Source organism: Carcharodon carcharias, chromosome 4 (genome assembly GCF_017639515.1).
Source record: "Carcharodon carcharias isolate sCarCar2 chromosome 4, sCarCar2.pri, whole genome shotgun sequence".
In the NCBI taxonomy this organism is placed as follows: Eukaryota; Metazoa; Chordata; class Chondrichthyes; order Lamniformes; family Lamnidae; genus Carcharodon; species Carcharodon carcharias.
The window spans coordinates 69,154,399-69,181,701 of record NC_054470.1 but is presented as its reverse complement, the minus strand read 5'-3'; the positions used below and the strand labels follow the sequence as shown (position 1 = coordinate 69,181,701).

General features: G+C 41.7%; 1 protein-coding gene across 2 annotated transcripts; it reads right to left on the bottom strand.

Annotated features, from left to right (window-relative positions):
* Nucleotides 1–861: 861 nt before the first annotated feature.
* On the bottom strand, nucleotides 862–26,904 carry saraf (store-operated calcium entry-associated regulatory factor). Of its 2 annotated transcripts, XM_041186656.1 has the most exons (6): nucleotides 26,746–26,904; nucleotides 25,475–25,653; nucleotides 15,285–15,684; nucleotides 13,254–13,374; nucleotides 2,804–2,919; nucleotides 862–2,464 (listed from the first exon to the last, which is right to left on the bottom strand). In XM_041186656.1, exons 1-6 carry the CDS (start codon nucleotides 26,819–26,821, stop codon nucleotides 2,439–2,441), a joined length of 918 nt encoding a protein of 305 aa, XP_041042590.1. In that variant the 5' UTR covers nucleotides 26,822–26,904; the 3' UTR covers nucleotides 862–2,438. The 2 variants fall into 2 exon arrangements, with proteins under 2 accessions (XP_041042590.1, XP_041042592.1); XM_041186658.1 differs by lacking the exon at nucleotides 15,285–15,684 and having other exon boundaries at nucleotides 26,746–26,886.
* Nucleotides 26,905–27,303: the final 399 nt, after the last annotated feature.

Below are 27,303 nucleotides of genomic sequence, written 5' to 3'. Positions count from 1 at the left end.
GGCGGTAGATTGATCTCCATGCCTAACAAGAATCTAAGATTATTGTGCCTGGATAGGAATATAGAATTTGAAACACAGACAAATCAGCCTTGATCTTATTGAATGGCGGAGCAGGCTTGAGGGGCCGAATGGCCTACTTCTGCTTCTAATTCGTATGTTCCAGTTTAACTGCCTCCGCTCACCTGGTTTTCGATCATTTGCAACACTTCATTTGTCATGTCTGCGGCTCATTTACATAGCCTTGCTCCCATGAGAAAGGCCAGCTTAGTGGAGTTTCCTGGATTTACACAAATGACACTCAAAACTTTAGGTGTAGTGCAGCCAAAGTTATCTAATTGTTGAACTCAGGTTTCTGGAGTTTAACAGTGGTTTTCTTTGTTTTTAATTCTTATTGACAAAGTGTTGTCAGTTAGTGTGAAGCTGAAATTTTACAAAGCTCACCCTTTCCTCAAACATTTATAAGGACTAAGCAGCTGGAATATTGTTCCCAAAGGACATACCTGGATCTGGATAATGATGAAAGAGGAAAAGGAGCAGCAGAGACTGGAAGTTCTGATAGTGAGGTGCCATGACAGAAGAGAGCAACCCATTCACAATTACACCTATTGGATGCATTGCATTTATGATTATTTAACACCAGTTTTTATATTCCAGAGCAGATAAATAAGTGCAGGAGATTTCTGTGCAAGGTCTCAGTGGAAAGCTGTGGCCTACAAGACATGGTGTGCTGTGTTAGTTATTTATTCCTTATTGGCATATGATAAGCATCAATAGCGTATTGCAAACTAGTGTAACTTTTCAACATCCTTTAAAATGAACACATGCCACCACAGGGAAAGAAAAGCAGAACTGGCTACAAGCTGTGTCTTCACAGAGGAAAAAAAGGCAGAATTTTATTGAGGAAAAGGTTGAATGTTTTAGATACAAACTGAGCAGCATTACTGTTCATTGTGCTATCAATTTTATGCTCTGTGCATTGCTCATGAGAGCAAAATAAAGGTGGCCTACTGTGTAGAACCTTTATTTGGCAGAATGAAAGTGGGCCACAAGAAATATTCCTCTAATTTTTTTTTTTCCTGGCACAGCCAATTCATTTTAATGCAAGGTACTTTTAAATTATTTTGCACATGCACAAAAAGCAGCTTAAAAAGGACAACTTGCGAGTGAACTGTGCAATAACTTCTGGGTTACCGCGCAACTGCATGCAACCCTAAAGAAAATGATCATAGGAAATACCAACGTCATAATGTCAAAGGCAAACGAAAAAGTCAACACTGGATCCATGGTTCCACTGGGGTTTTCTCAGGATATTTCTGGGTATGTTGCAATTGATAAAGATTTGATTGGTTAACTCTATTATTGTTGCATCATGCCACCATCAAGATGGTAAGAAAACTAGATAGACCTTGGTCTTGTTTTCATTTAGCAATTCCTATATTCCATGATTCTTCTCTCATATCCAATCTAACATGCAGGTTTACTCTAGCATTAAGTGGAGGCTACGATGACACGTATTTAATTATTCAGTCACTTGTTTTCCATTATAAGATTTGACAACAGTGAAACCAATCAAAGAATATCCCTGTGCATTGGAACATTCAGCTTCCTGTGCCTTTGAAGAACTCGTGTAAATATACTCCATGCTTTTGTGCAGGGCAGAGGGAATTTTTTTTTATAGCTTGAAAGAAAGGGAGGCCAACAGGGACAGAGGCGGGGGTAGAGGGTAGTGACCGGAGTAAACCAGTGGGTGAACTCACAGAAAATTCCATGAGTGATTACATTACCTCGTCGCAGAGGAGTAAAATTTAATATTGAGCAGGTCCTGTTCTGAGTCCCGAGCCAAAACTCGATTTTTAACTGCCCTCCTCTCCCCAAATAATATTCATAGTTATTTACTTTGCGATGTACAGGATTTCCTATAAAAGTTGCAGAATTCTTAGTGCAACATTCCTCTCCTGAGAGTGCTAGCTAAGATTGAAATAAAACATTTACCAAAAACACTATTCGTTTCAGCAAATATGAGTTTTGTTCAGTTTCACCCCCCTCCCACCTCCCAGACGATTTACATGTGTGTTGGGGTAGAGGATGTATTGAAACAGTACCTTAGATTATTGAATATTTTCTTCCTTCAAATTTATAATAAATTACTGCAAAATGTCTGCTGCTAATTAGCAGAACTCCAGAGCTTGGCTCAAATGCTCATACATATATGAATCTTTTTTAGTCTGCAGTATCTTCATTGTTATCACAGATCCTGAATACAAGTTGTTGGATGTTTACATAAAAAGTAGAGTGAAAATTCTAAAATTATTCAACAATGCACGAACCTCTCCTGCTCACAAAGAATGCCACAGCCTTACGCGTACAGTCAGACTGAAGCAGCAACATTTGAACAATTGTACAACCAAATCTTCACAATTCCTGCACTTTTCATTTCCTCATCTTCTTTTTGTCCCACCGAACCCTGTTGAAGCAAAAGTGAGAAACTAATTTGATCTCTTAATTGCAGCTTTCTTGCATGTACATTCTTTATCTTTTCAGAAACCTTCTGCGTATGTTACATTTAGGTGAGAAGCAGTTTGTTATTATGGGGGTAAAACAACCCCACTAAGACTTTGTTTCTACATCAGCTCAGCATACCATTTTGCAACTTATTCTGCCCAGAGGGTTGCAATATTACAAACGGACAGCCAAATACCAGAACACACTTGACATGATATTTTGGGCAGAACTGATGAAAGTGAAAAGCAGCAAAACCATGATGAGAAACACTACATCACATTTGAAAGAAAAACATGTTTACCTGAAGTTGATCTGGTTCCTGGGCTTTCAGTATTCCAATTAGGCTCCTGCTTTTCCTGTGGTTGATACGAGGAATAATCTGGGTAGTACGGATAGGATGAAGTATTTGGCCGTGATCTGAAATGAAATAGTTTTTAGAACAATATTTCTGATTAAAATGCACTTTACCTGGCACTAACATTTGAAATTTTTGCACTGGAGTATATGAAAAGCAACAATGTCTCATCCCTTTTCATCCATTGTAGATCCATTAAAGCCATATGCTTGCCTTGTTATTGCACAAAATCTGTAGGGGTAGAAGTTGGTTGTGCCATTTTTCAGGAATAAATTGGGCACAGCACTGAACAATTCCACAATGGCACGAAAAGTGTCCCCTGTTAGTGCACACTCTGTACACGCATTGATCTGACAGCTAAAGTCGTGAGGGCTTTTTTTAAAATACAGGCCAGATGCCCTAAAACAGGCATTACACCCGAAAGATATGTAAATGAGCGGCTTAATTGAGGAACCTTATTAAGGCATTTGACAGCATTCCTATCCAGGAATCTTTAGCAACCACTGGACTAGCCAACTCCCTCCCCTTACATCTTGACCTGAATTAATTTCGAGCTCAGAATAGCACTGAGCTCTTCTTCCATTGCCTCTTCCTATGTGCCCACTTCTTTGACCAAGAGTCTTCTCCCCCTAGCCCCATCGAATGTAATGGATCCCTTCACCCATCTTCAACATTCTCCGTCCACCTGGATCCCTCCCTCTAGCCTCTTACTCTCTTTAGATCTTTTCAGTGAGAACTGCCAGTGTGACATCAGCCGTCTCAATTTCTCTGCTCCCCCCACTCACTCTAACCCATTCCCCTCAAAACTTGCTGCATTCCATTCTCTCAGGTCTAACCCTAACACCGAAACACAAGGGCAAGATTGATGCTGTTTTTGTCTGGTGTACTAATCTCTACCTAACAGAGGCCAAACGCCAACTCTGACAATTCCTTGTACCTCCCCCCGCACCACAGCTACACTAACAAACATCAATCCATTGTGTCCAGGACCATCAATGACCTCACACTTTAGAGACCTTCCCTCCATTGCCCCCAACCCTGAACGGCTTGCTTCTACCTCTTTCCCAAAATCCATAAACAAGAATGCCTTGGTTGACCTATTATTTCAACCTTTTCCTGCATCACTGAACTTACTTCTCCCTATTTCAACCCTATTTTTTTCTCCCTTTTTGCAATCTTCCTACCGGCATCCTTTGATTCTTCCAATGCCCTATGTCACTTCAACAGTTTCCAATTTCCTAACCGCCTATGGACATCCAATCCCTCCACACCTCCACCCCCCATCAGAACAGTCTCAGAGCTCTCCGTTTCTTCCTCGAATGGAGGCCCAACCAGTCCCCATCCACGACCACATTCCACCACTTAGCTGAGCTTGTTCTTACTCTGAACAAGCTCTCCCTCAGCTCCACTCACTTCCTCCAAATAAAAAGTGCAATCATTACTCAAATGGGTCCCAACTATGTCTGCCTTTTTGAGAAATGTGTGAAATATTCATTATTCCAGACCTATTTGGGCCCCTTCCCTCGGTGACACCTCCCGCTGTCGCTATGAACCGGAAAACCTCATTGACTTTGTTCACGATTTCCACCCTTACTTCAAATTCACCTGGTCCACCTCCCATTCTTCCCTTGCTCAACTTCTCTGTTGCCATTTCAGGAGATGGGCTCGCAACCGATGTTCACTACAAACCCATGTTTGGGGGGGGTCAAGAACAAGGTGTCACAATCTCAGGATATGGGGTAGGCCATTTAGGACTGAGATGAGGAGAAACATCTTCACTCAGAAGGTGGTGAACCTGTGGAATTCTTTACCACAGAAAGCTGTGGAGGCCAAGTCACTGAATATATTTAAGAAGGAAACAGATAGAATTCTGGATTCTAGAGGCATCAAGTGGCATGGGGAGAGAGCGGGAATATGGTGTTGAGACAGAGGATCAGCATGATCATGTTGAATGGTGGAGCAGGCTTGAAGGGCTAAATGACCTACTCCTGCTCCTACTTGTTTCTAAAGTCCATCTGCTTCAATGGGTGCTAACCCAACTACACTTCCTCAACCCTGCTTTTTGGAAGGACTCTATTGCATTCTCCCAGTTTCTCTGTCTCCATTGCATCTGTTCTGATGATGCAACCGTCCAGACCAGCGCTTCTTTTTCCTCAACCAAGGATTCCCACCCAGCGTGGTTGACAGGGCACTCCAACATGCCTGATTCATTTCGCACACTTCTGCTCTCACCCCTTGCCCTCCCTCCCAGAACCAGGAAAGGATTCCTTTGTCACCTGCCACCCCACCAGCCTCCATATTCAATGTATCATACTCCACCATTTCTGCCAGTTCCAGAGTGATGCCACCACCAAAAACATCTTGCTCTGCTCTCCTTTTTCAGGATTCAGTAGGGGTTGTTCCCTCCGCAACACCCTAGTCAACCCCTAAGTTACCTCTAACACCAACTTCCTTGCCTACAGCATCTTTCCATGCAAGCACTGGAGATTTACTTCTGCCCTTCTCACCATCCAAGGCTCCAAACACTGCTTCCAAGCATAAGACCGATTCACTTGCTCTTCTTTCAATCTAGTACTCTGCATTTGCTGTTCACTACATGGTCACCTCTACATTGGGGACACCAAATGCAGGCTGGGTGATTGCTTTGCAGAACACCTCTGTTCAGTCCACAAGCATCATTCTTGTTGCTTGTCATTTCAATTTGCCACCTTGCTACCACTTTGACCTTCCAGTCCATGGCCTGCTATAGTGTTCCAGTGAAGACATAATAATGGAAAAGGATGAAGATAGAACAGGAGTAAAAGTTCTAAATTGGGGAGAGACAAATTTTACGAAGCTCAGGGGTGATCTGGCAAAAGTGGACTGGTTGTAGCTACTTGAAGGGAAACCAGTGACAGACCAGTGGGAGGCATTCAAAAGCGAGATTCTATGGGCACAGTGTAGACATGTCCCCACAAAGAAAAAGAGCAGTACTACCAAATCTAAAGTCCCCTGGTTATCTAGAAGCATACAATGTAAGATAAAGCAAAAAAAGAAAGCTTGTGACTGTCACAAAAAGCTTAATACTGTAGAAAGCCTAAAGCAGTATAGAAAGAAAAGGAGTGAAGTAAAAAAGGTAATTAGGAAAGCAAAGAGAGGATATGAAAAAATATTGGCAGGTAAAATCAAAGAAAACCCAAAAGTGTTTACCAGTACATTAAGAGCAAGAGGATAACTAAGGAAAGAGTAGGGCCGATCAGAGATGTACATGGTAACTTGTGCGTGGATGCTGAAGATGTGGGCAGGGTTCTCAATGAGTACTTTGTCTCTGTCTTCACTAAGGAGAAGGATGATGCAGATATTCTAGTTAAAGGGGAGCAGTGTGAAATATTAGATACAATAAACATAGTGATAGAGGATGAACTGGAAGGACTAATATCCTTGAAGGTGAATAAATCATGAGGGCTGGATGGACTCTACCCCAGGCTGTTAAAGGCAATCAGGGAGGAAACAGTAGTTGATTGTGAAAAGGATAGCTGTGGGCTCCAGAATTATATCAATGGTTTCGTTGAGTGGGCGGAAAAGTGACAGATGAAATTCAATCCAGAGAAGTGTGAGGTAATGCATTTAAGGAGGGCAAACAAAACTAAGGAATGCACAGTAAATAGGAGGCTATTGGGAAGGGTAGAGGAAGTGAGAGACCTTAAAGTGCATGCCCACAGGTCCCTGAAGGTGGCAGGACAGTTGGATAAGGTGGTAAAGAAAGCATATGAAAGGCTTTATTTTACTGGATGAGGTATAGAATACAAAAGCAGGGAGGTAATGATGGAACTGCACAAAATGCTGGTTAGGCCACAGCTGGAATTTTGTTTTCAGTCTGGTCGTCACATTACAAGGAGGGCATTATTGCTGTGAAGATAATACAGAGGAGATTTAGAAGAACGTTGCCAGGGTTTGAAAGTTTCAACTATGAGGAAAGATTGGATAGGTTGGGATTGTTTTCCTTGGAACTGTGGAGGCTGAGGGATGACCTGATTGAGGTGTACAAGATTATGAGGGGCCTAAATAGAGGAGACAGGGATGTCCTCTTTCCCCTAGAGGAGAGGTCAAACACTAGGGGGTGCAGATTTAAGGCAATTGGTAGAAAGCTTAGAGGGGATATGAGGAAAGACTTCTTCACCCGGTTGGGGGGTCGCGGTTTGGAATTCATTGCCTGGTTTGGTGGTTCAGGCACAAACTCTCATCTCATTTAAAGGTACCTGGATTTGCACCTGAAGTGCTGTAATCTGAAAGGCTATGGCCCACATGCTGGAAGGTGAGATTAGAATGAGCAGCTTGTCTTTCATTTTTTCCCTTTCAGCTGGCGCAGACACTATGGGCTGAACAACTTCATTCTGTGCCGTAACTTTTCTATGGTTCAAAGCTCAACACAAGCTTGAGAAACACTCTTGCCATTATCTTTAGGGAATCATTAGAAAATCAAACAGTCCCCAAGGTTGAGTTGAGACCAAACCAGTGTTCCACACAAGTCTAATTATAACCTCCTTGCTTTTGTACTCTATGCCCCTGTTAATAAAAACCTAGGATTCTGTATCTTTATTAACCGCTCTTCCAACCTGTCCTGACACCTTCAATGACTTACACACATATGCACTCAGGTCCTTTTGCTCATATAGTCTCTCTCTGCATTCTTGCTACCAAAATTAATCACCACACACATCTCTACCAGTTGTCTGCCCTTTCTACAAACCTGGCTATGTCCTCCTGAAGTTCTACACTATCCTCCTCACTGTTCACAATGTTTCCATTTGCAAATTTTGAAATTGTACCTTGTGTAACAAAATCTAGGTCATTAATATACATCAGGAAGAGAAGGGATCCTAACACAGGGCTTCTGGGGAACTCCACTTCAAGCCTTCCTCGAATCAGAAAAACATCCATTAATCACTACTCTCTTCTGTCACTCAGCCAATTTCACATCCATATCATTAATGCCTCCTTCAGTCCATGAGTTATGACTTTGTTTACAAGTCTGTTGTGTGGCACTATCAAATGCGTACCCTCATCAACCATCTGTCACCTCATCAAAAAACTCCAGCAAGTTAGTTAAACATGGTTTTCCCTTAACAACTCCTGCTGACTTTCCTAAATCAACCTGCATATACCCAAGTGACTATTTTGTCCCGAATTATCTTCCCCACTATGGAGGTTAAACTGACTGACCTGTAGCTACTAGGCTTACCTTTACATCCTTTATTGAACAAGGGTGTAACATCTGCAATTCTCCAGTCTCAATTCACTCAGTATCCTCGGGTGTATCTCATCCAGTCCTGCTGCCTTATCAGCTTTAATCACAGTCAACCTATTGAGTATTTCATCATCGATTTTAGGCCCTTCAAGTGTTTGAATTACTTCCTCTTTCACCATGACGTCTGCAGCATCATCTCCCTTGGTAAAGACAGCTGCAAAGTGTTAATTTAACAGCTCGGCTATGCCACCTGCCTCTATGTACAGAAAACTCCTATTTGGTCCCATCACTCCTTTCATCAACTTTTAACACCTTTTAACTATTTATTAGCCTATAGAAGACCCTTGGATTCCTTTTTATGTTAGCCACCAGTCTCTTTAAATGCTCCCTCATTGCTCTTCTTATTTATTTCTTCACTTCCCCTCTAAACCTTTATATTTAGTCTGGCAATCTGTTGTATTATCTACTGGACAACTGCTATAAACACTTATTATTGTTCATTTTAATCTCTATCTCTTTTGTCAGCCAGGAAGCTCTGGATTTGTTTGCCCTACCATTCCCCTTTATGGGAATGTACCTTGATTGTGCCCAAATTATCTCCTCTTTAAAAGGCAGCCAATTGTTCCTTGTTTTGCCTGTCAACCTTTGATTCCAATTTATCTGGCCCAAATCTATTCTTATCCCGCTGAAGTTGCTTTCCTCCTTCTTACTTTAGACTGTTACTTGTCCTTTTTCATAGCCAACCTAAACCTTATGATACAATGGTCACTGTCCCTGACTGACATTTGATCAACTTGGTCCATTTCATTCCTAAGTCCTAGCAGTGCCTCCTTTTGCATTAGGCTGGAAACGTGCTGCTGCAGAAAATCTTCCTGAACATACTCAAGGAATTTTTGCCCCTCTCTGTCCTTTACACTAATTGGTGGCCTACTGGCTACACCAAGCAATGTAATTTCATCTTGTTTGTTCTTTAACTCTAGCCAAATAAATTATGTCCTTGATTCCCCCATTCTGGGATATCCTCTCTCTCCATTACTGCAATGTTCTCCTTAACCAATACCGCACCCCACCACCACCCTTCCCTTCCTTTCCTATCTTCCCTGAGCCCCTTTTATCTATGAATATTTAATACCCAGTCCTGCATTTCTTTGAGCCAAATCTCTATTAAAGCCAGATCATCATATTTCCACAGGACAATCTGTGCTTCTAGTTCACAAATCTGATTTAGCACACTCCACACATTAACATCCATGCAAAGTAACCATGATTTACTTTACTACTTTTTCCCTTACTCTGAATCTACCTAATGCTTTACTATTTCCTACTGTAATGCTATGTCTCTCTCTGTATTCTGTGCACTTTGGTATTCTTCTCATGTTTATCTCCCAGTTCCCACATCCCTACCAAGTTAGTTTGAACCCTCCCCAAAAGCACCAGCAAATCGCCCTGCAAGGAAATGTGTCCCAATTCTACTTAGGTGCAACCCACCCAGCTTGTCACTCAGGTCCCATGTCCCCCGGAGCTGGTCCCAATGTGTCAGGAATCTAAAGCCTTCCCTCCCACACCATTTTCCAGCCATGCACTTATTGCTTTATCCTCCTAGTTCATTACTCACATGCAAGTGGCACTGGGAGTCATCCAGAGATTGCTACTTTTGAGATCCTGTTTGTTATTTTCCTACCAAGCTCCTTAAATCCTGACTGCAGGACCACATCTCTCTTTCTGCCTGTTATTGGTACCAATGTGGACTACGACTGCTGGCTGTTCACCGTTCCACCCCCCCCCCACTGAGTACTCTGCAACTACTCAGTGATGTCCTTAACCTGGCACCAGGGAGGCAACATACTATCCTGGATTCACATCTGCTGCCATAGAAATGCCTGTCTATTCCCCAAGCTATGAGAAAAAAAATTCTTCTCATTTCTCTCTTAATTGGGCGACCCTTATTTTTAATCTGTGATCCCTAGTTCTAGATTCTCTCACAAGAGGAAACATCCTCTCCACATTGACCCTGTCAAGGCCCCTCAGGACCTTATATGTTTCAATCAGGTCGCCTCTTGCTCTTCTAAACTCCAGAGGATACAAGCTTAGCCTATCCAATCTTTCCTCACAAGATAACCTGCCCATTCCTGGTATTAGTTTTGTAAACCTTCTTTGCACTGTTTCTAATGCATTTACATCCTTCATTAACTAAGGAGACCAATACTGTACTCCGGATATGGATTCACCAATGTCCTGTACAACTGAAGCATAACCTCCCTACTTTTGTAATCAATTCCTCTCACGATAAATGATAACATTCTATTAGCTTTCCTAATTACTTGCTGTACCTGTACACTAGCCTTTTGCAATTCAAGCACTAGGACACGCAGATCCCTCTGAACCTCAGAGCTCGGCAATTTCTCACCATTTAGATATATGTTTCTTTCTTATTCTTCCCGCCAAAATTTCACATTTTCTGACATTATATTCCATTTGCCAGATCTTTGTCCACTCACTTAACCCATCTACATCCCCCTGTAGCCTCCTTATGTCCTCTTCACAACCAACTTTCTACCTATATTTGTATCATCAGCAAATTTAGCAACTATACCTTCAATCCCTTCATCGAATTCATTTATATAGATTTTAAGAAGTTGAGATCCCAGCACTGATCCCTGTGGCACACCACTCATTACATCCCACCAACCAGAAAAAGACCCATTTATGGCTACCCTCTGTTTCCCATTAGCTAGCCAATCTTCTATCCATGCCAGTATGTTACCCCCCCCCATACCATGAGCTTTTATTTTCCGCAAAAGCCTTTAATGTGACACTTTATCAAATGCCTTCTGGAAATCTAAGTACAGTACGTCCACCGGTTTCCCTTTATCCACAGCACATATGACTCCTTCAAAGAACTCCAATAAAATGGTTAAACATGACTTCCCTTTCACAAAACCATGGCCCTGCCTTGAATTTTTCTAAGTGCCTTGCTATAACATCTTTAATAATTGCTTCCAACATTTTCCCTATGACAGATGTTAAGCTAACTGGCCTTTAGTTTCCTGCTTTATGTCTCCCTCCCTTTTTGAATAAAGGAGTTACATTTGCTATTTTCCAATCTAATGGCAATTTTCCCAAATCCAGGGAATTTTGGAAAATTAAAGCCAACACATCAACTAACTCGAAAACAAAAATAAAAATACCTGGAAAAACCACTCAGCAGGTCTGGCAGCATCTGTGGAAGGGAGCACAGTTAACGTTTCGAGTCCGCATGACTCTTCAACAGAACTAAGGAAAAATAGAAAAGGGATGACATCAACTAACTCACTAACCACTTCCTTTAGGGACCCGGCCTGCCTCACAGTGATCCTGACCTGACTCACAGTGATCCCGGTCTCTTCAGTGATCCAGGCTTGCGGTAATCCCACCCTGCTTCACACTCCTTCCAGTCTCATCATAGTAATCCTGACCTGCTACAAATGGATCCTAACCTCTATATATCTCTATATGATGTTTATAATATGGAGAACACAACTGCTCACAATACTCCAAGTACGGTGTAACCAATATGCGATACAAGTATAAAATAATTTCTGTCTTTCAGCACAGATGCCAGTCCGCCCAAGAACAATCAAAATATGCTTCTCGCTCTTCTAGCAGCTTGTTCTGCCTTACATGGCCTCTGCTCTTCTTCCCAGTCATGCCCAATACCACCAGGCCACTCATGTCTGGAAGCAACTGGTTTGCGCATAAGCCTTTGTCACCAAAAAGGTACTTCAGCACACAGACAAGTCACTCTAGACTACTGAAACTTTAAACAAATACTGAAAAACACCCAAAATATATGCAGCAACAACCAGAAGGAAAATAATCTAGGAATTAACCTTCAAGTCGATGAACCCCCTGAACAGTGCTGTTGGGGGTTCTTCATGCTGTTAACATTGTGATCAGGTGTGTGGCTGAGAGAGGATACAGTTTGGAGCCTCAAAATGGTAGCACTAGCGTCAAATCAGCATTACATGCTGATTGATATCATGCTCTCTCTGCCCTGATGCTTTCAACAGTTGTTAAGCACACATGTGCAAACCTCTTTACAAAGGTGGCGTCTGGCTGCCCACATGGTACAATCTTCATTGCTTAAGAAGCACAGTAACGTCCAAAAAAATGGCATTAAAGAACCCAAGTTAGCCACCCACCCCATCCTCTGCCATATCTTTACTAAGAATTAATAGAGACAACCATTTGAAAACATAAATGTTGAGAAACTACAGCTTGGATTTTGCGCCAGGGTGAAGTAACAACACATGCCATTGGCCTCAAAGGTAGCCTTGCTGAGAAATCTAGCGATCTCAGTGATAAAAGTTTTGTACCCCTCAATGTCCAACTGATTACAGCCTAGTTTAATGGGAGGTCCCATCGAAAACCTTCAGTGATGTCATCAAACTGTCCATGCAGCCCAACATATTAAGGAATTTTCACAGGCAGCCAACCAGTAAATGAAGATCACAAATAATTAAATCACCTTTAAATCATTCTTTTTTTCACAGAATGCGAAATAAAGATTGGGACATAGACATGGGGTGAAGGCAGAAGTTGAAATATCATGAAAAATCTTAATTATTTAAAAAGAAATTATTCAAAAAAATCAAGCAATTAATTATAATGGAGACAGTTAACAATAGTCCACAGTTTTATTAGGGATCAATCGATTATTCAACAGTCGTAATTACTTGGATCATCGTTAAAATCCCAACTTCATCTCATTGAGATTTCTAATAGCAAAATAAGAGTAGATAAAGTTCTCCACAAAGCAATTAATTTTGCTGATTGCTGGCTTGGATGGTCCACAGCACAGTCTGTGGAAGGGCAGTAAATGATAGACCACAATTTCAGGATTTCTGCTCTGAAGAAGTCATAAGGACGTGAAATGTTAACTCTGTTTTTTTTCTCCACAGATGCTGTTAGACATGCTGAGTTTTACCAGCATTTTCTGTTCTTGTTTCAAGATTTCTTTGTTCATCTGCATTTGTGTAAACCCTGAAGTTGTGATCAAATTCAGAAGTGGTTCATTGTCAAAAACCCTACAAATTCTGGGCTCATGACTTTACTAAGGCATATCAGATTAGAGATAAGAATTCTAAGAAGTGTGTTCACATCTATTAATGCAGACTGGAAACTAGATACCTTCTGCTGCCAAGCAGGTACCCAAGCAAACCACCTGCTCCCATTCCAGTCCAAAATCCTGGTCCTGAACCTGTACTCCGTGGATGGGCCTCGCCACAAAATGTTTCATCTGTTGTGCAACCTGAAAACAAAAACATTTGCAGGTTACACATGGTGAGAACACCCATTAAAGATAAACAATATTGTATTCTCCCCCAGTGAATAAGAGAAGGAATCGGCAAGTCAAAGTAAAAAGAACATTTAACATCTTGTGAGCAAAAAGTTGTTCATTTTAAATTCTAATGAGGACAGGACAGATGATAGTTGTGTTAAAGGATTAAAATGGAAGGACAATTTAAAATGAGAAACGGCAGGGTAGGCGGGCACAGGCTATAAGTGCTTTATGAGGGGTTTATTTTACGTTGCAGAGGCACTTTATTCTGAAAATAAATGGAGAATCAAATAGCACAGTTAAAATCAACAAGAAAATTTGAGAAACAAAGGACATTAAAAGAAATTGTGAAATGCACAGGAAAGAGACAGGAGGGCTACAGAATTAAGACTGAGAAACTGATTTAATACATTTGAGTAATATAGCGTAAATTATAAAGGATATTAATAGATCATCCTTCACATGGGTATGGACACACATTGCGTGATTAACTAGTGACACGTGGAGGGAGATAGCGTCAGAGGACAGCAAAGTGGTGAGATTATTAAATCATTAAGGAGAGGGCAGGGAAAAGATGCCCAAATTAAATGAGGTAGGGAAAGAAGATTAGAAACATAGCGGCTGAAGAGAAAGCAAAGCTCCAGGTTCAGGTCATTTTCAAGCACTGTTTTTTCAAAATCCATTGGAATGAGCTAATGCCTCAATAAACCCAAAGGGAGTAAACATGACACCCCCATCCACATAAACACGATAATTATAGACCTGTAACCTTTCCTTCAATTGTGAATTACACACCCAAGTCATTGAGAATTGCACAAGAGGTAATATGGAAGGATAGTTTCTGATTGTACAAGATTAGCAGTGACTCATAAAGGTGTGCCAGATTTATTCTCCTCTCTGGGGGAGGGGAGTAAGACATAACACGGTTGAGAGAAATGGGGAAACTGGTATTTATTCAGTCACTGAAGCCATCAGCAGTAAAGATAGGACAATGATTCATATAGTCAGAGGAATAGAGCAAGAAGTAAAGCTGCATTTGTACAGAGTGCTAATCCAGATTCACCTAGAATATGGTATATAACTGGTCATCATGCTATGAAAAAAAAAACATTTAGATACAGAAGAAGGGACAGTGAAGGTAAACTGACATAAAACTGGACACCAGATTTAAGAGGAGAAACTGCAAATATTTAAACCAGAGAAGGCTCAGAGTTGATATACAGAATAATTGAAGGTCAAAAAAGATGTAGAGAAAATAAATGTTAACATGTAAAACACAGTCATATATTCTACAACAAAATAGCATAACCTCAAACTTAAATTTAATCTATATATTCATTACTCTTATTTTAACTTTAATGTATGGATGGACTAGACTTCCAGTGTAACAGCCAATTCAAGAGAGTTAGATAAAAGTATCTTTTTTTTTAAAAAAAGGGCATTTAAAGTATTGAGAGGTTTTAATTTCCTAGAGTTGGGAATGCCTGGATACACTAAAATGGTGCTCAAAATTATGAGATTTTGATTAGATAAATGCAGAAAAACTATTTTTATTGATGGCAAATCAGCAACTAGAAGGTGTGCAGTAAGATAATCACCAAAGCAGGGACAAATTAGGAACAACGATTTTACATGTGAATGTTTGTTAAATAAAGAATGCCCTAGTAAGAAAGAGGGATGGAAGCAGAAAGGATAAATACTTGAAAAAGAAAAATATTAAACAGAGAATGGGACTAAATGGATGACTTGTTCCGAGAGATGGTGCATACGCAATAGGCTAAATAGCCTCCTGTGCGGTAAAACTGAATATTTTAATTATTATTGCTTCCTACGTCTATTCAGTCTTATATTATCTTTTTAAAGAATCCTGGTGGATTTACCTCTGTAAGCTGGTTTAAAGCCAGGAGGCGGTGGTTGTGCAGAAGGACCTGCACCATTGCAATAGTCACCAGGATTTTGGCCATTGTCTTGGGGAAATTCATTCCTGTTGTGTTGGCTTCTCAAACAGACCATATACACCAGATAGGCAAGAGCAAACAGTACCAAAATCATCATAAAACTGAATGAATCATGGGAAAATGTGGAATTTTCATCTGATACATGAGCAAATCCAGAGTTAGGTTTCTTTCTCCGAAGGCCTTCCTCGGTAAGTTCTATGACATATTCCAATCCACAAGATCCCCTCAAAATATAAGGATCTTCTGGATAGTTATATCCTTCACAACTGACTGTGATTGCTCCAAATCGATATGCTTTGTCCATGTCTGTCTTGCATTCCCACTGTGTGATTGTGTCCAGGGAATGGTGGGGGGAAGGTAGTGGAGAATACAGAAAGTAAAGTAGTTAGAAAGTTGCTTGCATCAATTAATAGTTTTATCATTTATATAAAAAGACAGTCATAGAATCATACAGCACAGAAGGAGGCCATTCAGCTCAATGTGCCTGTGTTGGCTTTTTGAACGAGCTATCCAATTAGTCCCACTCTGTACTCTTTCCCCATAAACTTGCTATTTATTCCCCCCACTTTCAAGTATACATTCAATAACTTTTGGAAAGTTATTATTAAATCTGCTTCAACCATCAATTCAGGTGGCACATTCCAGATCTCAAAAGATACAAAACATTCTCATCTCCTCACAGAATCTTTACAATGCAGAAGAAGGCCAAACGGCCTATCAACTCTGCACTGGCTTGCTGAAGAAGCATTCTATCTAATTCCACCCTCCTGGTTTATCCCTGTGACCTTGCACATTCTTTCTTTTCAGATAGCAATCCAATTCCCTTTTGAATACCTCGATTGAACCTGCCTCCACCACCCTCTCAGGAAGTTTATTCTAGACTCCAACCACCCTCTGGGTGAAAAATTTTTTCCTCACATCACTTCTACTCCTTTTGTCCATTATTTTGAATCAGTGCCCTCTAGTTCTTGATGTAATTGAGTGGGAACAGTTTCTCACTACTTACCTTGTCCATACGCCTCAGGATCTTGAATACATCTGTCAAGTTTCCTCTCAGCCTTCTTTTCTCCAAGGAAAAGACCCAACCTCTCCAAACAATCCTCATAGCTACAGTTGTTTATCCCTGGAATCATCCTTGTGAATTTCCTCTGCACTCTCTCCAATGCCTTCACATCCTTCCTCAAGTATGACGCCCAGAACTGAATGCAGTACTCCAGATGAGGCCTAATTAGTGGCTTATACAAGTTTAACATGACCTCCCTGCTCTTACACTTAATGTCCTTATTAATAAAACCTAGGATATCATGCGCTTTATTAATTGCTCTCTCAACGTGCCCTGCATTTTAATGACTTATGAAGATAAGGTCCCTTTGACCCTGCACCTCCTTAAGAGTTTCTCCCTTTATTTTATACTGTCTCTCCAAATTCTTCCTGCCACAGTGAATCACCTCTCACTTCTCTGCATTGAACTTCATCTGTCATTTATCTGCCCAACCCACCAATATGTCGGTCCTTTTGAAGGTCAAGACTATCCTCATCACAGGTGACAATGCTTCCAATCTTCGTATCATCTGCAAATTTTGAAATCATGCCCTGAACACCACAGTTCAGGTTGTTAATATATATCAAGAAGAGCAAAGGTCCCAACACTGACCCATGGGGAACTCCACTACAGACCTTCCTCCAAACTGAAAAATAACCATTTATCACTACTCGGTTTCCTGTCACTCAGCCAATTTCTTATCCAAGTGCCTACTTTCCCTTTTATTCCATCAGCTAGAATTTTGCTCACAAGTCTATTGTGTGGCACTGTATCAAATGCCTTTTGAAAATCCATATACACCACATCAACAGCATTACCTTCATCAGCATGAGATTCTTTCTCCCTTTTAACAAATTGTTCTCCAGGTATATATTTAACTCCCTGAAATTTTCAATCAGCCCCGCTGTCTCCCTTATCAGTCCATTCCATTCATTCACCACCCTCTGCATAAGGGAATTAAATCAAAATCCTACCTTTAAGTTTGAGGCTCCTGTTGTAGAATTTGTGACTGTGTTAAACATATTGCCATTTATCTTGTCCTATACCCTCTTAGACCTTGAGTGCTTCACCGCTGAGCTTTCTCTTCTCCAATGTAAACATTCCCAGCTTCTGCAGCCTCTCTTCATAACAAAGGCATTAATCTGAGACATCAGTTGCCCTCTCCTGAACCATCTCAAATGCCTAGTTCTTTCTTAATACGGTGACCAAAGCTGCATACAGTACTCCAGGTGAGGCTGGGCCAGAGCTCTGTATAAACTCAGAACCAATTACTCAGGTTTATACTCTGTTCCATTCACTATATAACACCTGATCCAATTTGCTTTCTTCATCGCTGCCACAAGCTGTGCTGGTGATTTCAATGATCTATTTTCCAGTGTACCCAAAACCATCTACTGTGTTATCTCCTGTACAAGAATGTCATTTATCTTACATTGCCACTGTTTATTATGCTTTCCCAATTATCCTTTGCCACTCAGCTCCTCAATCTTCCCAGGTCTGTTATTTGATCAGCCTGTTCTCTGTTACTTACAGTCCCTCTTAGTTCAGTATTCTCTGCAAATTTTTTTCAGCTCACTTTAAAGTCCATTACATATATTCTAATCAGTAATGGTGCCAGCAGTAATTTCCGAAGCACCCCTCTAGTCACCATTCTTCCATCCAAATATGTTCTCTGTACAACAATGCTTTAGACAATTTTTAATCCATTTAACGACTACCAAATTTTCTGAGGTATTTTAGCAAATGATTTTCTGAAGTTTAAATAAACAACCTGCATAGATTCTCTGTCCATTTGGAATCTGCTCAAAAAGCTCACAAAAGATTCATCATGCAGAATCTTCTTCCCATAAAGCCATGGTGACTCTCAATAGCTCAGTATTTTTCAAGGTGATTCATTATTCATTCCTCAGGACGCCCTCCAATACCTTCTCTGCAGGATGTCAGGCTGACTAACAGTAGTTACCCGAATTATCTCTCTGCCCCTTTCTGAATATTGGCAACACAATCCCTTGTCTCCTTTCCTCATACAGAAAGCAGGACAATGCCTCATATGTCTAATTTCATTCGCTACTTCATTAAATACCCTAGGGTGCAGTCTGTCTTGACACAGGGCCTTGTTATGCTTTATTGCCTTCACAGCTATTTTTCCTCACAATGTCGTCATTTTGATCTAAAAATCCTATCTCAACAGTTGAAAGGCTCTCAGGGGCTTCCTCTGTGAATATGGAGGCAAAGAATTCATTTAATAAATTTGCTATTCCTTGACCACGTGATATAATGACTCCTTTAGTATCCCTCAGGCTCCACTATTTTCCTAACTACCTGTTTATTCCAAACACATTTTCTATTCCCAGCATCTCTGATGTTACTGTCTGTTGACTCTCCTGACCAGTTCATTACCCTCCTTAAATCAGCGAGAGGAGAGCCAGGAGCACATGGAGAAGGACCTGTGTGAGAAGGGAAGCAGTGGCGGGAGATAAAAACCAGCAGCAGAGACGGAGGCCCAGCACACGGAGCGCGGACCTGCACAAGAAAGGTAGTGGCGGCAGGAGATAAAAGCTGGTGGCAGAGAGATCCTTCAACCCGTTTCTACGTGTAAGGGCCAAAGTATGATGTCACACGAAAACAGGTAGGTGATTGGTGGGTATCCCTGTCTCTTTTGACTGGCCAAGTGTTTTAAATCAGGAGATGTTATTAAAGCTGAAGAGTGCAGTTAAGAAATTCACTTTTAAAACATTTAACATCCAAACTGATTAATTAAATAGAATAGAGATGGCTGGGCAGGCGATGTGTTGCAGCTGAAGTATGTGGTAGCTGGTGGATGCTGGTGCGATCCATGGTGACCACATCTGCAGCAAGTGTTGGCTGCTCAAGGAACTTCAGTTCAGAGATAGTGAACTGGAGTCCGAGCTGCGGACACTGCAACACATCAGGGAGGGAGAGAGTTACCTGGACACTGTGTTTCAGGAGGCAGTCACACCTCCTAGGTGAATTACATCAAATTTGGTCCGTGGTCAGGGACAGTGGGGTGTGACCACAAGTGAGGCAGGAATGGGGATCCAGAATTTAGCTTCGGAGGAGCCTCAGCCAGTGCCCATGTCCAACAGCTACCAGGGTCTTGCTCCTGGTGTGGACAAGGGCACAGACTGCAGGGAGGATGAGCGAACTGACCGGAGGACCGTGGTACAGAGTGCCATTCAAGTGGGGGGAGTAAAGAGAAATGTAGTAGTAATAGGGGATAGCATAGTTAGGGGAATAGTTGCTGTTCTCTGCAGCAAAGACAGAGATTCCCGAAGGCTATGTTGCCTATCTGGTGCCAAGATTAAGGACATCTCTCTGGGCTGGAGAGGAACTTGGAACGGCATCAAGTTGTCATGATCCACGGTAGGTACCAATGACAAAGGTAGGACTAGGGAAAAGGTTCTGCCGAGGGACTACAAGCAGCTCGGGGCTAAATTAAAAAGCAGAACCACAAAGATAATAATCTCTGGATTACTACCTGAGTCACGTGCAAATTGGCATAGGGTAAATAACACATAGAGCAGTAAACACATGGTTCAAAGATTGGTGTGGGGGAAATAGCTTCTGATTAATGGGGCACTGGCACCAGTACTGGGGAAGGAGAGAGCTGTTCTGTTGGGACGGGCTTCATTTGAACCATGCTGGGGCCAGTATCCTGGCGAATTATATTACTAGGGTTGTAAATAAGGCTTTAAACTAATTAGTGGGGGAATGTTTCAATTGAAGGAAGTTTAGAAAATCAAAAATAATCGAGAGAGCAGAGGTGCAGGGCAGTGAAGAAGCAAACGATATTCAAAATGTGACAGGAAGGGGCAGAAAATATAAGCAGAAGAGTGCCGCAGAAATTAGAACCAGAATGAGTATTAACGGTAAAAAGTTAAAGCTTAAGACTCTTTATCTGAATGCATGCAGCATTTGTAACAAAATAAATGAGTTGACGACACAAATAGGAATAAATGGACACGAATTGATAGCTATTACAGAGGCATGGTTGCAGGGTGACCAAGATTGGGAACTCGATCTTCAAGGGTATTCGACGTTCTGGAAAAATAGGCAAAAAGGAAAAGGGGGTGGGGTAGCTTTGTTAATAAAGGAAACTATGAATCAGTGCGGTGGTGAGTAGTGATTTAGGTGCAATAGATCATGACATGGGATCAGTTTGGGTGGAAATAAGGAATAGCAAGGGGAAGAAGTCACGGGTGGAGTCGTCTATAGGCCCCTGAAGAATTGCCTCACTCTAGGACAAAGTATAAATCAGGAAATGTTGGAGGCGTGTAAGAAGGGCGCAACAACTATCATGGGTGATTTTAATCTGCATATTAACTGGATAAATCAGATTGGCGGGGCAACATGGAAGGCGAATTTGCAGAGTGCATCAGGGATTGTTTCTTAGACACTACGTTGCAAAACCTACTGGGAACAGGCTATTTTAGATCTAGTGATGCGTAATGAGGTAGAATTAATAAGAAACCTTGTTGTTAAGGATCCTCAACGGGGTAGCGATCACAACATGGTAGAATTGCAAATTCAGTTTGATGGCGAGCAAATCCGATCTCAAACCAGTATCCTCAACTTAAATAAGGGCAATTACAGAGGTATGAAGAAAGAGCTGTCTAAAGCGGGCTGGGAAAATAGGCTAAAGGGAATGTCAGTGGATGAGCAGTGGTAGACATTTAAACAGATATTTCATACCGCTCAGCAAAACTTTATCCCGGTCAAAAAGAAGGACTCAATGAGAAGGATGAACCACTCGTGGTTAATAAAGGCAGTCAAGTAGATTATCCAATCAAAAACTAAGGCATACAAAAAGGCAAAAACTAGTGGTAAGCCAGAGGATTGGGAATTTTTTTAGGAATCAGCAGCAGATGACTAAAATGCTAATAAAGTGAAAGAAATTGACAAGAAATATAAAAAGAAACAGCAAGAGCTTCTACAGGTATATATAAAGAAAGAGTAGCTAAAGTGAGCATTGGACCTTTGGAGGATGCACCTGGAGAATTGATAACGGTGAACAGGGAAATGGCAGATAATGTAAATCAATATTTTGCATCGGTCTTCACGGTAGAGGACATTATAAACATTCCAAAGATATCAAATAAGCAAGGAGCTAATGGGAGGAAAGATCTTGTAATAGTCTCTATCACAAGGGACAAAGCATTTGAGAAACTAATGAGACTAAAGGCAGACAAGTCGTCAGGACCTGATGGCCTGCATCCAAGGGTTTTAAAGGAAGTGGCTGCAGAGATAGTGGAGGCATTGGTTGAAATATTCTAGAACTCACTGGATTCCGGGAGGGTCCCAGTGGATTGGAAAAGCGCTAATGTGATGCCCTGCTCAAGAGGGAGGGAGTCAAAAAGCAGGAAACTATAGGCCAGTCAGCCTAACATGTCTCGTTGGGAAATAGCAGGACATTTAGAAAAGCTTAACACAATCAAACAGAGTCAACATAGTTTTGTGAAAGGGAAATCATGTTTGACAAATTTGCTAGAGTTCTTTGAAGATATAACAAGCAGAGTTGATAAATGGGGGCTGGTAGATGTAGTGTATTTGGATTTCCAGGAGGCATTCAATAAGGTGCCACATAAAAGGTTATTGTACAAGTGCTCGTGGTATTGGGGGTAATGTATTAGCATGGTTTGAAGACTGGTTAACACACAGAAGACAGAGTTGGGATTAATGGGTCTTTTTCAGGTTGGAAAGATGTAACTATTGGAGTGCTACAAGGATCAGTCCTATGGCCTCAATTATTTACTGTCTTTATTAATGGCTCAGAGGAGGGGGTAGAGTGTAATGTATCCAAATTTGCTGATGATATAAAAATAGGTGGGAGGGCATGTTGTGATGAGGACATAAGGAATCTGCAAGGGGATATAGACAGGTTGAGTGCGTGAGCAAAAACTAGGCAGATGGAGTTTAATGTAGGAAAGTGTGAGGTCATGCACTTTGATAGGAAAGACTATTATTTAAATGGAGAGAGACTCCAAAAAAGTGTAGCACAGAGGGATCTGGGTGTTCTTGTGCATGAAGCACAAAGTTAGCATGCTGGTGCAGCAAGTAATTAAGAAGGCAAATGGAATTTTGGCCTGTATTGCCAGGGGGTTGGAGTTTAAAAATAGGGAAGTTTTGCTACAACTGTACAGGGTGTTGGTGAGGCTGACCTGGAGTACTGTATACAGTTTTGGTCCCCGTATTTAAGAAAGGATATATTGGCATTGGAAGCAGTTCAAAAGGGATTCACTAGGCTGATTCCCGGGGTGAAGGGGTTCACTTATCATGAACAGCTAAACGGGTTAGGCCTTTATTCATTACAGTTTAGAAGAATGAGGGGTGATCTTATTGAAATGTACAAGATTCTGAGGGGGCTTGATAGGGTAGATGCTGAGAAGATGTTTCCACTAGTGGGGGAATCTCAAACCAGGGGACACACTTACAGAATAAGGGAGAGTCATTTAAAACCGAGGTGTGAAAGAACTTCTCTCAGAGAGTAGTGAATGCCTGGAATTCTCTACCTCTGATAGTTGTGGAGGCTAGATCACTGAAAGTATTTAAAGAGGAGGTAGATAGATTTTTGAAATATCGGTGAGTTGAGGGCTACGAGGAGCTGGCACAAAAGATGAGTTGAGGGCTGGGGCAGATCAGCCATGATTTTATTGAATGGCGGGGCAGGCTTGAGGGGCCGAATGGCCTGCTCCTGCTCCTATTTCTTATGTTCTTAACCAGATTCCTGTCCTCTGGTTCAACATGCCATTTTTAGTTGATCAATAAGGAAAACAAAAAAAATGTTAGAATCCTCTTGTGATGCGACACCACCAACAAAATCTAACTGGAACAGAAGAAAAATCTATGAAACTAAATCATAATGGGATCACATTTTGCCATCAGTGGCAAACATGTAGAGGGAATATGGAAATGTGGTGGAGGCAGATACAATCAGGGCTTTCAAAGGAGAATTTAGTAAGCACCTGACAAGAAAGAATATAAAAGGCTATGAGGAAAGAACAGGGGAATTGGTCTAGCTGAGTTGCACTTGCAGAGAGCTAACATGGACAAAATGGGCCAAATGGCCTCCTTTTGTGCTAAAACCATTCTAGGATTCCAACATACACTTGTCCATATACTTTCTATTGGCATTTGTACTTAAAGTTCCTGTTAGACACTATTCAAAAACAATGCACAAAGGACAAACAAACCATGCATCGCTTTAACCAATCAGATCGAAGAATGGTTATTGGCAACACAGAGTCAGTTAGCTTAAAACAAAAACAGAATTACCTGGAAAAACTCAGCAGGTCTGGGAGCATCGGTGGAGAAGAAAAGAGTTGACGTTTCGAGTCCTCATGACCCTTCGACAGAACTTGCGTTCGAGTCCAAGAAAGAGTTGAAATATAAGCTGGTTTAAGGTGTGTGTGTGGGGGGCGGAGAGATAGAGAGACAAAGAGGTGGAGGGGGGGTGGGGGTGTGTGGTTGTAGGGACGGTCCCAATTTTACAGTAGTAATGATGGCAAAATTACCAGCATCTGAAATTGACAGAAACTTCCAGAGTCTGCACACGCGTGGCTGAATGGAGAAATACAAAAACTGCTGTCAGTGATTCTACACTTCCCCATAGGGTGCAATGTTGAAATTATCCCAGTCTACAATCAAGTAGAAATCAATGAATTGATAAAACCTTGCCCTTTTCCACTATTAGGCTCACTAAAAATCCTTCAAAAATGTTACACCTTGTTGAATGAAGTGTAACTGGGATATTTTTAACAATGTCCTAATTTCATAGTTGCAGCTAAACAGCCTCGCTGTCCCTGAAAAACTAATTTTAGATTTGTGGAATATCATACTTCTCCATATGATAAATAAATCCCCATTTTAAAAATAATTTTACTAAAAGTTTGTTCACAATATTTTACCTTCCACCATAATCTCATATCTACATGTCAATCATTTATTTCTCTCTCTAAAATATTAAAAGCGAATAAAGTGAATTTAACTTGCTAGGTTTGCTGTCTTGGGAATGCTTCAATCTGATTTGCTGCTAACCCTGCTTGAAGACATTGTTATTGGGACACCTGGAGATCCCTTTGACTTGGTGCCAAATTTAAACTGACATCAGGAAAGGGGAAATCCATGCCACATATCACTAGATCTTTCTGAGTAGCTTTCTTCAAGGTCAGCAGCAAACACCATTGCTTGCTGCGGACCACAAAATTCAGGCCATTGAATTCAATGTCAAATTAATTATGGAAATCAAAATAGAGGGGAATGGAAAGATGTGATCAACAGAGAGGCAAGAGACAGAAATAAACCTTTTTAAAATATTAAAATCTCTAATAATAATTAAAATCTGAAAGAATGAGAAAGTAATTATGAGACTTATCGTACTGTTAACAGAGTATTTGCATTGATTTGGACTAATGTTAACTTTTTCTGGTGCATTTAATCTGTAGCTATGAACTAAGTACAGCAACTTCATGCCATTCACCATATTTGAATGGTGAGTCAGATAGTGAAATGCCACTATCTGGGAACCACTGAAGGAGCATTGTACCATAGACAGCAACTCATATTTAAATGCGCATGGACACTCAGGGGAAGTTGCTGTCTGATTTCCAAATAAATAAATGGTGAGTGCTGTTAGCATCACCATTATTTCTACTGCAAAACCATTGTCATAGGCATTTATCATCACACTCTATTCCTTGTGATGCAAACCATTCGCAGAAGCTTTGTACCAAGGAAAGTCCTTTATTTTCTCTCCCACACTTGTGTCTTGGCTGCATTTTTCACCAGATGTACTGACAATAAAGTATTCCTGAAAGTGTTCCACTTTTCCTCTGTACTCCTCCCTATGTTAAGTCTCCACCCTTCAACTCACTCCTCATTACCTCAAAATACTCTTTCCCAAAATTGAGAATTTGTGTAGCAATCCTCTCCTTTTCCAACATTAAATTCCACCGACAGTGGTTACTATTTCCAGAATGCAACTCTGTTTGTAAACTGATCCAATGTCATCTGGTTACAATTTGAAATTAGACTGGAACATTCAGCTGCATACCTGTACGTCATAACCATCCCAGCCTTTGTTATAACACTGGACCACTTTTGGAAGGAAGGCATTGCAGCCAGCTGTGCCACCAACACACTGCAGCTGGCGTACAGGACTTGTTCTGCGGCCAGTGGTATACCTTCCGCTATGCAGTGTCAGAGCTTGGATTTCTCGGAGAAGAACTCTTTCTGAAGATGAAAAGAGACATTACACAAACTCTTAAGCTATTTTCACCAAAGAGTTAAAAACAAAAAAAACTGCGGATGCTGGAAATCCAAAACAAAAACAGAATTACCTGGAAAAACTCAGCAGGTCTGGCAGCATCGGCGGAGAAGAAAAGAGTTGACCTTTCGAGTCCTCATGACCCTTCGACAGAACTAGTTCTGCTGCCAGACCTGCTGAGTTTTTCCAGGTAATTCTGTTTTTGTTCACCAAAGAGTTATTGACTCTCATTGTCCAACCTTCTACATTTAATTTCAGACTTGCATGGTTGGCAGGGGAAGGGGGTGGTAATGCTGGGGTTAACATACCCGTGAATGTAGGCCAGTTACTGAAGAACAGGTTAATTATTGTATTCATTACGAAAGGAGAGTGATGAATGTAGCTCAGAGTGAACCCTGGACAATTAATGAAACTAGTGCTGCTCAGCGAGAGTGCTGGAGCAATCAACACCACAGTGAGTGTGCTAGGGCAATCTATGCAACTCAGCATGAGCTCTGGGGCAATTACTATCACTCGCTGGCAACTGGGCAACTATTGATGTTGGCTTTGACTCAGTTGGCAGCATTCAATGAGACATTAGGCCGAGATCCTCTCGGCTCTCTTTGGTAGACGTGAAAGATCCCACAGCACCATTTTAAACAGCAGTGAAGTTCTCACTGATGTCCTAACCAATATTTATCCCTTAAGCAGCCTCACTGAAACAGATTATCAGCTCATTGTCATCTGTATCTTTACTGGCTGACCCCAAGAAGTATGTTTTTAAATGGTAGTGGAAATCTAGAATCCCCCCCTTTCCCCTCCCCCCCAAAAATCCGGCCAATTGAACATTGTAACGCTGAGATTGATAGGTTTCTTTTTGGCAAGGGTTTTAATGGTTACAGAACCATGACGGGTGATAAGAGTTAGACCATACGTCAGCCATGATCTGATGAATGGCGGAACAAGCTGAATGGTCTCCTCCTCATTCTTTTATTAACAGGCCTTGCCGGGCTTTCTTTACGGGCCCAGAAGCCGGGCCGTGGGGGAGAAACAATGAGGGCGCCACTGCCCGGCCCTACCTGAATCATGCGCTCCCTTCACCTGCAGCAAAAGCTGCAACAGCCACAAGCAATAGCACAGGGTCAACCGAAGCATCCTCCACCACAACGCTTAACGGCTCGAAGGGCAGAGGGGAACGCATGCGCACTCGGCTCCACCAGCCAAGCGCACAATGCAATGACGTAACATATGCGTCAGTGTGCAAACGACGATACCGCTGACGTCATCACAGATTAGGCATCGCCCATTTCACAACCTGGAGTGGCCCCGCCTTCACCTCATGTCCTGTCCCCAACCCACACCTCCTTCACTCGCTTCCCTCATCCAGAATCTCTACTCCCCACCCACCCCAGCCCGAATCCCCTCTCCCCACCCACACTCCTCTCCCATTGGTCCCCTCCCACTTCCTTACCTCCGACACCCATTCTCCATCGCCCCTGTCACTTCCCCCTCCCACAAACATCCCATCTCCATTCTTCCCGGACCCCCCCAACGCCATTGAACATCTCCCGTGCACCTTTCCCTCCACCCCCCCCTCCCCATCTGGCTCACCTCCATTCCACTCTGTTTGCCCCTCT

What these genes read in the sequence shown, in the direction of transcription:
- saraf (XM_041186656.1), bottom strand. Translation starts at nt 26,821, where the DNA reads ATGCTTCGGTTGACCCTGTGCTATTGCTTGTGGCTGTTGCAGCTTTTG. An exon ending in GGGATGGTTATGACGTACAG is followed by an intron (nt 15,685 to 25,474) that starts GTATGCAGCTGA and finishes ACAATCACACAG; the next exon opens with TGGGAATGCAAGACAGACAT. An exon ending in AGGAACCAGATCAACTTCAG is followed by an intron (nt 2,465 to 2,803) that starts GTAAACATGTTT and finishes TTGCTTCAACAG; the next exon opens with GGTTCGGTGGGACAAAAAGA.